This window comes from Camelina sativa, chromosome 11 (genome assembly GCF_000633955.1).
Source record: "Camelina sativa cultivar DH55 chromosome 11, Cs, whole genome shotgun sequence".
Taxonomy (NCBI): domain Eukaryota; kingdom Viridiplantae; phylum Streptophyta; class Magnoliopsida; order Brassicales; family Brassicaceae; genus Camelina; species Camelina sativa.
In genome coordinates, this window is record NC_025695.1 from 20,916,250 (window position 1) to 20,927,567 (window position 11,318).

At 31.5% G+C, this 11,318-nt stretch overlaps 2 protein-coding genes across 2 annotated transcripts; one reads left to right on the top strand and one right to left on the bottom strand.

Moving 5' to 3' along the window:
• On the top strand, positions 3,461–6,570 carry LOC104723951 (kinesin-like protein KIN-4A). Its single transcript, XM_010442381.2, has 12 exons — positions 3,461–3,659; positions 3,946–4,059; positions 4,146–4,262; positions 4,365–4,445; positions 4,686–4,754; positions 4,882–4,975; positions 5,064–5,095; positions 5,334–5,407; positions 5,550–5,627; positions 5,712–5,856; positions 5,953–6,303; positions 6,382–6,570. Exons 1-12 carry the CDS (start codon positions 3,549–3,551, stop codon positions 6,436–6,438), a joined length of 1,323 nt encoding a protein of 440 aa, XP_010440683.1. The 5' UTR covers positions 3,461–3,548; the 3' UTR covers positions 6,439–6,570.
• LOC104723952 (xylogalacturonan beta-1,3-xylosyltransferase) lies at positions 6,975–10,154 on the bottom strand. The gene is made up of 4 exons (XM_010442382.2): positions 9,628–10,154; positions 9,400–9,521; positions 8,206–8,581; positions 6,975–7,815 (listed from the first exon to the last, which is right to left on the bottom strand). Exons 1-4 carry the CDS (start codon positions 10,000–10,002, stop codon positions 7,153–7,155), a joined length of 1,536 nt encoding a protein of 511 aa, XP_010440684.1. The 5' UTR covers positions 10,003–10,154; the 3' UTR covers positions 6,975–7,152.

Below are 11,318 nucleotides of genomic sequence, written 5' to 3' on the forward strand. Positions count from 1 at the left end.
TGTTTTGTTTGCATTGCTCTGTTTCTCGCATTTGTCTGACTCGACCCTGTACTCGATCGCACACTCGATCGAGTGCTTGCTCGAGCTCATCCCCAGAATTCTTGTTTATGCTTTGTGTTTGTCCTGTTTCAATTCCTATTTCATTTTAGTTGCTTTTCTGTTACATTCATTTAGTTTCCTGTTAATTACTTGCCTTGCATTAGTTTATTACTTGCATTACTATAGTTTCTATTTCTGTTTCATTGCATTGTTGTTTAGATCATCCTGTTCTCTTTACTTTTAGCATCTAGTTTTATAAGCTTTTACATTCTGCATTTTACATTCATCATTAGGTTGTTAGTGACAAACATCCTACATATTTGGCTTGACTTAGACAAATATTCATAAACTGATTGCTTGCATAACACTCATTTAGGATTGACATCTCTGATACTACAACAACATATGGGAAATTGAAACTCCTTGCATTCCACCTGTTCATCATCACATCATATCATCTCATTCATCATCACCCACCATAAAACCACAAGTTTCACCTTCATACATTTATTTATATTTATATATTTTTAATATATTATAACAATTATTGCAATAATCGTAAGCTAAATTATATCCTACTAAAACTTTTGCCAAATACTCATCTTTACAAATTTTATTATTGTCAAATTTTAAAAACGTTTTATAACTTATTCACAAAATATTTTACATGCAACAAATTCATCAAAGCAACATCTAATAAGTAACCACGTACAATTTTACTCTATATTTTACCATTAAAAATATGTTCTTACACCCAAAATTATTTTATTGTTAAAGTATGCTCTTTATCACCGCCTATAAAATGTCTTCTAAACAAATTAACCAAATATTATGTTGCTTTACTTTGATTTTGGCATAATTATAGTTCTTATAATTACTAAAATTATTTTGTGACATAATTTTTTTAACCATGAAGTTTTTTTACTCCAAAGATATTTTGGATGAACAACTGGTGAAAATTATCTACTCGATTACAATGATTTTATGACTAACCCAATAAAAGTTGAGAAATTGAAAGAAAATTAATATAATATAAGAAAAATAAAAATTTGAAAATTATAATCAGAATGGTATATAGAAGTCTTAGATAATTCAGATATACAAAATAGAAACTTTATATACAATCCAAAACATGACATATGTCATAATCACGTTAAGGATCAACGACCTATCTACTCTTCAGAAGTATCCAAATATACCAAAACAACTTAAAGCTATAACCTGTCTCAAATATTCTCGAATCATAAATTCTCAACTTATTTTTACCCGAATCAAAAGTTCTCATATATTTCTCCATATATCTGGTTTAAACGGTTTACGAACCTAATCCGATAGAAAACCACATAAATCCGGTTTGAAACCAATTTTAAAATGGTATACCATTCCAACTTCCCAAATTTGAAACCACTTCTCAATTACTCGATCAAGCAGCTCTTGTTTCAGTACCAGCATCATCAACATTATTCAGAAAAGACAACTCTAAATTTTGACTAGAAACATCAACCATCGACTTATCTTCCAAACTTATAATGCTACTAACTGTAGAATCACTTTTGGAATCTCCATCCGTGTCTCCATCCTCGATTAAATTAGCGGGCATTATATACTTCGATTTCATTTTATTGCATCTGATATCTTCCATTGAAAAACCCACACGAATTAAAGACCCACACAATAATAATATGCATGCTTAGTGAATTAATTTTTTGTTTATACATGTCAAAATTTTATTGAGAAAACGCGTACAATGGAAAATAGATTAGGTTTGTTAATTTTCTTTTTTTATTTATAATTTTTTTTAGATATAAACATGTAAATTTTATTTAGATTTAATGTTATTTTCTTAATTATCTGTTTTGAAAAATAATAATTTTTGACATATGTCAATATCTCATCAGTGTACTTGACACGTGTCATGATCATGTTAATGGCTAATTTGAAAACCCAACTTTATATAATAAGATTTTTAATATAATAAAAAGATTAGTTCAGACTCAATTCAAGTTTTTTTCCTAAGACTGCCTTCACAAATCTTGTTGCAGTACTCAGTGTCTGAAATTGGCTAACCATAGAGACATAAAAATTTTTTTATTTTTTCTGTGCAAACAAAGACATAAAAATTAATGTGTTAGGTTATATAGTATGATTATACGACCAAATATGGATGGTCATGTAGTGGTTGAGAATCTTTGTAATAATGAAACTTTGATATGGATGGCACATAGTATATTTATCATAGTTGTTTTTTTAAATATAATAAGATTACAATTATCTTATGCTTTGTTTTACCAAGCTTGAAAACTATAATTTCTGATCGTTAAAATTGACACGTGTCATGATCTGATGAGTTACTAACTTTGATATTTAATCGTTAAAATTGACATGTGTCACGATCTGGTGAGTTTTAAATTTTGATCTCTAATTATTAAAACTAACATGTGTCACGATCTGGTGAGTTACTAACTTTGAGAACCAAGGTTTATATAATAAGATATACATATTTAAAACATTAAACTATTATAAAACGGGGTTATATGGTGAGATAGGTTATTATAATAAAATATATATAAGTAAAAATCATCGAGCATTGGTTAAATCGTCATTATTTATTTGGTTTACACCTCAACATTTATAATAATAATAATTATAATAACTAAAGAATTATAATTTTCCACTAAGTTTATTTCTCAGATATTTAAAATTGAAAACTTAAATATAACATAATACCCACTCTTTTGAATTTATGTATAATTTGTGATTCATTCAGAATATTTTTATATAGTTCTCAAGTTATATATAAAATTTGATACATTATGATAACTTTTGTAAATAAATCTATTTTATTCATTAGAAAATTTAATATAGACTCTTAGAGTTTAAAATTACTATTTAATTTAAAAATACAAATACTTATACTCTTAGAGTTTAAAATTACTATTTAATTTATACAAATACTTATATTTAATTCAAATTTAACTCAAAGAAACCGATTTATGGGTTGTATTAAGTCTTACAAATATAAATATATTGACAGATAGAAACGTATTTTACAAATATGAGTTTTATTATATTATAAATACACATATAGTAATTATAATTCTTTCAGATCCAATACATATAAATTCAATAACAATTAACACCGCAACATCTATATTTAAAATCAAACAAATTTAATAATTCTATAACACAAAATCATAAAAATTATATATAAAAAAAAACATTTATCTTGTGGTATACCATAGTTGGGATTTTAAAATATGTTACCAAATCTCACAAATTCTATAAATTCCACAAAATCTTTTAAAATCATGGTTTGAATACATCTGTTAATGGTGGGTTTTTGTTATTCAAGGCCCATAATGAAAATAAAACGAAATAGTTAAAAAATAGTGAATTCAAATACTTCCTCTGTCCGCACCTTTTCACCTATTAGGAAATAAAAAGAGAGAGAGAGAAGGAGCGTTGTTGCCCCACTCACATCGAGAAAAATTAAGAACTCATCGCCGGAGATGACGAAGAAGCTAAATCTCCGATCAAAAGAGTCATCTCTCGGAGGCGATGCTGAGAAACTCTACGAGATGAAGATTCGAGATCTGGAGTCAGTGAACGAAGCTCTCAAGGTTTTCCCCATTTCTGTTTTTGAAAATTTCCTCGGTTTTTCAAATCTAGAATTGCTTCTTTTGGAACAGTGATTTCGCTTTGATTTTCTCGTTTAATTCATGATGATGTTTCGTCGCTTCAGTTTCCAATTTTGCAGAGAAGTGTGAAATTTAGTGGTTGATAATAATGGGATTAGTTTGATCTGGAATCAGTAGTGCTATGATTTGATTACTCCTGAATTTTTTTATACATCTGTGTGGATTCATCTTTAATGTGTAACTGATTATTTTTTTTCGATTTTGGCAGTGTGATGTGGAGGAGTTAAAGTCAAAACTGGCTGATGTATCGATTAGCTCTTCGGTTGGTACGTTACAGTCAAGCAGAGAGTTTTCTCAGAAGTCTATTGCTACGAAAGTTGAGGTGAAGTTTATTTTTCAGGTTCCAGTTTATAAAGAAGAATACTTAATGCTATACATGTACATTTCTAACCTTAATACTTTGTCTAGGGTATGAGTTCAAGGAGTAAGTCAAATTTGCACTCTATGTGCTCAACGAAGAAGTATAAAACTGAGAGTTCTGTTAAGCTGTTTGATGGTGAAGTTCAGAAATTAAAAGCGCAAAAGGTAAAGCATCTTGTTGCAAATATTGTTTACGTTCAATGAAAAATTGCAGCAGTTTCTTTTTGGTTTTTTTTTTTACTTTTGTGAGTTGTGGCTATTCTTCAGGTTAAGTTGCACTGCAAAAACAAGCTAGCCTCTATGCACTTCAGACAAGTGAAAGCTTCACTAGAAAAGGAAGTTTATCAGGTAAAGAGAGTGGTATTTCTTATTATCATACATTCTCTATGGTTTATGAGTGTATCTCAAATTATGAAGTTGTAGATTCCAGATGGAATCTGGTTACCTGTCTTACTATACTTATCTATGATTGATAAAACGTTCTTGAAAACCTTTTCTTGATGGGTTTGGTCGACAATTGTGATTGCCTTATCTAGTTCTTTGTAACACCTCAGGCTTTTTAGTTTAGTAGTGCTTCTCTTCTAACAGCTCAAAAAAGAGCTAAGGAAAAGCGAGTTTGAGAAAAACGTCCTGTCAGCTTTAAACAATCGCCATCCTGTCAGCTTTAAACAATCGCCAGAAGCTGGTATGACTTTTGCTGATTGTACTGTTCTGTATGTATATTTCAGCAACCGTGGTTTACTGAGTCCATGTGGCTTGTTAATTTCTATATTCTTTTACTCAGATTTTGCAGCTGAAGAATACTCATGCTTTGACAGCCCTGAATCGCCGAAAGTTGCTGCTCCAATCTAAAAAGATTTCTTCCAACAAAAATAAAGGTCAGATAACAGATAGATAGTATACATTCCTTTTTTTTCCTTTTATCTTTTGCTAAATTGTTTAGGTGTCTTCTTTTTAATATGCCAGGTCCATTAAAAGGAACAAGCTCTGGGATTCAGGTATGGATACCTTAGCCAATGTAACATCTTAGTTTCAACAAGAATTTAAGAACTTGGTTAAGTTTACATAGGCTTTCAACTGCACTATTTCTTGAATTTTTTTTATTTAGTATCTTTAGCATTTGTACCTTACACTTCCACAGGAAGATATAGAGACTTGATATTCCATAATATATGTGGCTGTGTATTGATTTCTATAAGTTGGAACTCCAAATGGTTTCTGATTCTGGTTGTGCAGGAGTCTAGCAGTGAACTGGGGCTACTAATGAAGTTGAATAAGATCCATTCTGATTACGAACGCCAAATGAAAGAGTAAGCTTTCCATAGAAAATTTGTGGGATTTTCTTTCTTTTTGCTATTACAACTCTACGAAAAGAACACTGTATGTGGAGCCTAATAAAACTTCTTATTACTTCAGTAGCTGAAATTATGAGTTCTTAACTACTCTTATCAGAATGGCTGAAGAGGTCAAACGGTTCAGCTTAGAGGCCGGTGTGCTGAAGGCAGAATTTGAGGGAGAGCAAAGCTCATGGTAAGTTTGATCGTAGCTAAACTTTTGTTGTAGCTTAAATTGTGTTTACTTACGTAATTGATTATCGTTGCTTCTCTTATTTAGCTCTGCGTCATGTGACAACCAAATAAACCATACTCCAATGGACTTAGAGCTGAAGGAACTCAAAGAGGAATTTAACAAATTGAGTACTCTGGTCAGCCAGATGGAAATGACCAAATCCCAATTCAGTGAAACAGATAAAGTTCAGGTTATCAATCTGGAACTGAATATTTAGTTATACCTACAAGCCAAGGCCAATTGTTCTGGTTTGTGGTCTGATTTATTTATTCTAATTGTTCATCAGGGTGAACCAGTTGAACGCTTTATTACCAGCAAGAATACCGACGATCAATCCACCTTGGAGCCATCTCAACCTGAAAATTCTGAGGAAACACTTTGCAAAAAGGAGCAGAGCAAAGCAGAGGTGTGTTGCTCTTGCACTAAAAAATCTTTGTGCAAGACCAAAAGTTGCAAATGCAGGGCAAATGGAAGCGGATGTGGGGACTCTTGTGGCTGCTTAGCCTCCAAATGTAGCAACAGAGAAGAAGAAAATGTAAAACCAATGCAACCAGTAGATGCTAAGAAACCCGCTGGGATTAGTCATGACGACAAAGACGCAAACAAACAACCATTACGCGACATAGGGAATATACAAGTAAGCTTCTTCTTCTGTGAACCTCTAATTTTTATGGCAAACCTTTTTACATATTTAATTTAAATTTGGTTTCTACAGGAAGCTGTAAAAGTTGGTACGCTGAGGAAAGTGCAGAAACGGGTTTCTAAGAAATAATGAAAATGGCAAAAAAGGATATGAATGTAAACAGAGAACTCTTCAAGAAGCTGAAAACGTCTATCTTTTGTTTTTTGCCAAAACCGTTGCAACAATATTATCTAAGAGTTGTAAAAGATAAGGTGTCAGACATCTGGTTGTTTTAAAAAAAAAGTTTGAACACAAAAAAAAAACAACTAGATTTAAATAGATTAACATATACCCCAAGCTCAAAGTTTACTAATTGACATTATATTTACTAAACTATCACTTGTGATATATGAATGTATATATCATTAGTACAAAACACTCCTCAATTCAACTTTCACAGGTTGAGAATTTAGTTGTCATATGATTTGAAAATGTAATCGAACACTTTTGGTGTTGGTGTATGAAAACATTTAAAACCATCCCTTAGTGAAACAATAAAATGACGAAATGCGCCTAGATGATGCAAATTGGGTTACGCCGGTTCTCAAATAACATTTACACAATAATATCAAGTATAGTTCATAAGGGAACACAATAACTAAGAAAGAGAAGAACGTTAGAACAAGAATAACAAATGCTTTGTGTCTCTTATTAACATGAAACTCTTTGATCTTGTGTTTGTTGTAGTGTATATATACAAGAGAGAACTATGCAAATTTATAGAAAGAATACAAAGCTATGGTAACTCATATGAGTTTAGACACTTAAAAGTTTATTTGTAACAAAACAAAACAATAATGTATACTATGTACCAAGCCTAAGATTAAGTCGCCTTAACCAGATAGAGTGAAGCATCATATGCATCACATCGTAGGGTTTAGCTGGACGATTCAGCACGAAATGCTTCTTCACTTCTAACACTCTCTTATACATCTTCAAGTATCTTACAAGTGAGACACTCTGTAGAATGGTTTTAATCTCTGGTATCCTGGAAACAGGGATTTGTATTGAGAAGGAATCCCAATTAAGCACATCACTGAATGGTAATGAATAATTATTCGATATGATCACCGGTACACAACCAGCATATATCGCCTCAACCTCTCTAGGGCTAGCGACCTCCCAACCACTCGGACAGAGACAAAACTTGCTCATTCCCATTAATTTTGTATAGTCTTTTCCCGGGGGAAGATGGTCATAGACTTGGACTTCATTGTCCATTTCTTTCCAATGTTTAAATAAGATTTTTCGGATATCACCGTGACTTCTTCCAGCAAAAAATGCGAGTATAGATCGAATTCTCGGCGATATACCGAGAAAAGATGGACCCAATTTACCTTTAGGAAGGTAGATCTCTGGAATGGATACGTCCACATTAGGCCGGAATCCTTCCGAGGTGTTAGCATTGCAAAGTCCCCTTATAAATTTTTCAAATAACTTTGGATTCCCGTCGATCACGTCTGGTGCCTATATATACACACACAAAAAAAAGGTAATCATATTTCTATGCAAAGTTATAAAATAGATAATAGATTCTTGATTACATATTAATCAAATTACAATATTCAAGCAACTACGTGAAAACCAAAAACAATATATGATATCGATCAGAGTTGGAGAGTTTCAGGCCAATTTCAATACGTAAATCTCTAATTCGTTTCTTGTTTAGTTATGTATCTAACAAGATCATCGGGTATATAATAATTTTTGTATTATACGGCTTAAATCTTAGCCAAATTGGTTTTACTAATTACAAAAACTATCTAAGATATTAATTTAAGATGTCTAATATTATTACTACGATACTATCAAGTCTCAACGGTGAAAAAGAAAAGCGTGAGTATAAAATATACGTACCCAGTCATGGCATGATACCATGAAATGATCGCCTCCCTGGCTTCTGTTCCAATAGGGATGTTTAGTAGCAACTACGTCAACGTAATCCTCTATAAGACGGTGTAGGCGCGTCCGCGAAAATCCTTCAACAGAGCGGATGGGCTTGTAGACGTAGTGGATAACCTTGGCGACACTAAACGGTACGAAGAAAACGTGAGCATTCTCGGGGCGATCCGCCCGAAAACGGCTTCTACTCTTGGGGCCGTCCACGCACATTTCGTCCATGAATTGACCTTCTATGCCGTAAATGTCATTCACAGGGCCGTCATGGAACAGTGGGACCTCTCCCTCTGTGTATGTCCACACCTTAAACCGATTCATCATTTCCGTGTGACTCCTGATTTTTGTGCATACAAAAGTGTGACATCAATGTTTATTTTACACAAATGTAATTTAAAAAGCATCAAGAAAGATCACGGAGGTGAACTACCTACGCCACGTTGTTAGTCACTAAATATCTCATATTCTGTATCCTTCTTGTTTATAAAGAATCGCATAGTCTTTTATCGAATGAACCAACATCTCTTTATTTCAATTTTATATTAAAATCTTAATTTGATACGAAATTTGTTTTAAAGAAGACAAAAAAAAAAGTCTAAATGGTTTTGTTTTTAATTAGTTTTTTTAATAACACATACTTAATGATTAAAACCTTTTCACGGAAGCTTTTTAACTAAAAAGTTTATATATATGTTAAAAAGGTCATTTGAATCATTTTCGTATGAAAGTAGTTGAATATAATAAAAACTTCTTTTTAGTTTTGTAAAAACCTTAATCTCAAAATTCAATTGCATTAAAACTCTAGGAACTGAAAAAAAAAAAAATAGTAAGAATAGAAGTCTTTTGCTTAAATTGAGGCATCTCATCGGAGCCGTTGTATAACACGAGTACGTTGCGTAATTGTGTTCTTTTGTCTTTATTGCAACTTTATTAAATGTTGAGTTCTTTGATGAAATCGATGCTTAAATAGTTGGAAAAATAAAAATCCATGTGAACATTCATAATTGTCAGCGGTATATCACCTTTGACTAATAAATCTAAGTACTTTCAAATACTGTACTTATATAATTACTAAATGGAGAAATTTATTTGTATGGAGTATTTTCTTTTATAACTTTTGGTTAAAAATAGAAGAGAAGAATAGTGAAACTCAACTGATGAAAGGCGGCTGGATTTTTGTAGAGGGAGCTAACATAATTTTGTGTTGAAGCTGCCTTCTTAATTGCTGCTCTTGCTTTTGCTAAATCTGATTCTATTTTATCCAACCCACTTCTCTTCTGATCGTACCAAACAGAAACAGTTTTTAAATATTATTAGAAAAAGAAGTTTTGATAGAAAAGTTTGTGAGAGTTGAAAATAAAAACTAAAAGAATAATTACATACCCTGATAATAACTTTTTTACTTGTAGGACTTGGAGACTTATTTTGGTTTTGTTGATCATCGTATAAAGAAGAAGGGGAGACTGAAGAAAGAGTAGTGTTTGTTGTGTTGCTCTCTCTAGGAAGAGGCAGTAGTAGTTGAGAAGGAGAAGAGGCTGGAGCAAAACTAGTGTTTGTTGTGTTGTCCTGTCCAAGAGGAGACAGAGAAGGAGGAAAAGAGACAGAGACAACAGAGAATTGGTTTCTGTAATCGATCAAGGGCTTATTATTAGTTGGCTTTGTGAAGACAAATAGTGAAACAGAAATAAGAATAAGAGATATGGAGAAAAGGGTTAACAGAGAAAGAGAGCATCTTCTTGATGATCTTGGAGCAGCCATGGATATGTTTCTTTTTTTTTCTTTTTCGTTTACTCACAAGAGGAAGACATCAGAGAATTTTGGAAGTGATATGAGGAGAAAGGAAGAAAAGTCACGAAAGATTCTTTGTTATGTCTCAGTCATATATCATTAGTGGGAGAAATGAGTTTTTGCTTCACCAAGCAACTTGTTCTCTCTCTTTTTTTTTCTTTGATATTTAAATTCAAATTGTTTTTTTATTCTTTTTGTCATGTTTATTAAAAAAAGAAAAGATATTTTTCTGTATTAAACAAGGAAAAAAACTGCTGCGATAAAATAAATAAATAGATACTTTAATCTGCTAAATGGCAAAAATGACAATTTGAAATGTCTTTATCTGGAAATGAAACAGAATGATCAACATTATTTTTGTTTGACCAATGCTTATGCCATCTTATATTATCGAGTGGTTCTTAATAAATATATTTATTCTTAACATTTATATGGAGCTTATTCAATGATCAACAACGCATTATTTTGTTGAATCAAAAATATTTTTGGTCATTTGTTTAGTAGTATACAAATGACAGGTAATGCGTTTAAGTTGTTTAATACCAGTAAACTTGATTCAGTAATACTGTGGGAGTGGGACAGAAAAGTTTGAAAAAGTTTTGTTTATCTCTTTAACGTCAGTTAGACACAAAGATTTATAATCCTACAATCAATGCGTTTGTTGAATTGATAACTACTGTATATATTTTTAAATTAGACTATACAATATAATAATACAGTAACAGTATAGAGCTAAGTCATATTATACGTATACTGCTAGTCTTTATCATTGTGACATTGCTTACCAAATTAATTTCAAGTCTTTTTCTGGTAGATAAGAACAATATAATTATAAATTATAATATGATTTTGTAAAATCAGCCTATATAAGCAATACAAAGTATTCGCTAAATCTATGTTTTTCCCAACAAAAACATGTGAACATAAACTACTTTATTTATAATTTGTATGAACGCTTAAGCAAAGAATAAACAATATATTGAAGAAAAAAAAAAGTTAATGCAAGAATGTTAACACCTTCACTATTATGATTCACACTAACAGAGTTAATTTAACATTACAGATTTTAGGTTATATAATACAAGCATGCATTAATTAAACATTAGAGATTAAACACACTAAATTTAGTGACTTAAAAGTATATTTGTATGTTAAAGACTTAAAAGTATTTGTATTGACGACATTTTAAAAGAAAGTATGTGCGTGAAGTATTCTGAAGCAATACGAGAACGTGGAAAAAGGAAACATGTTTAAGATCTCCGTACAATAAAAGTTTCTGGATCTTT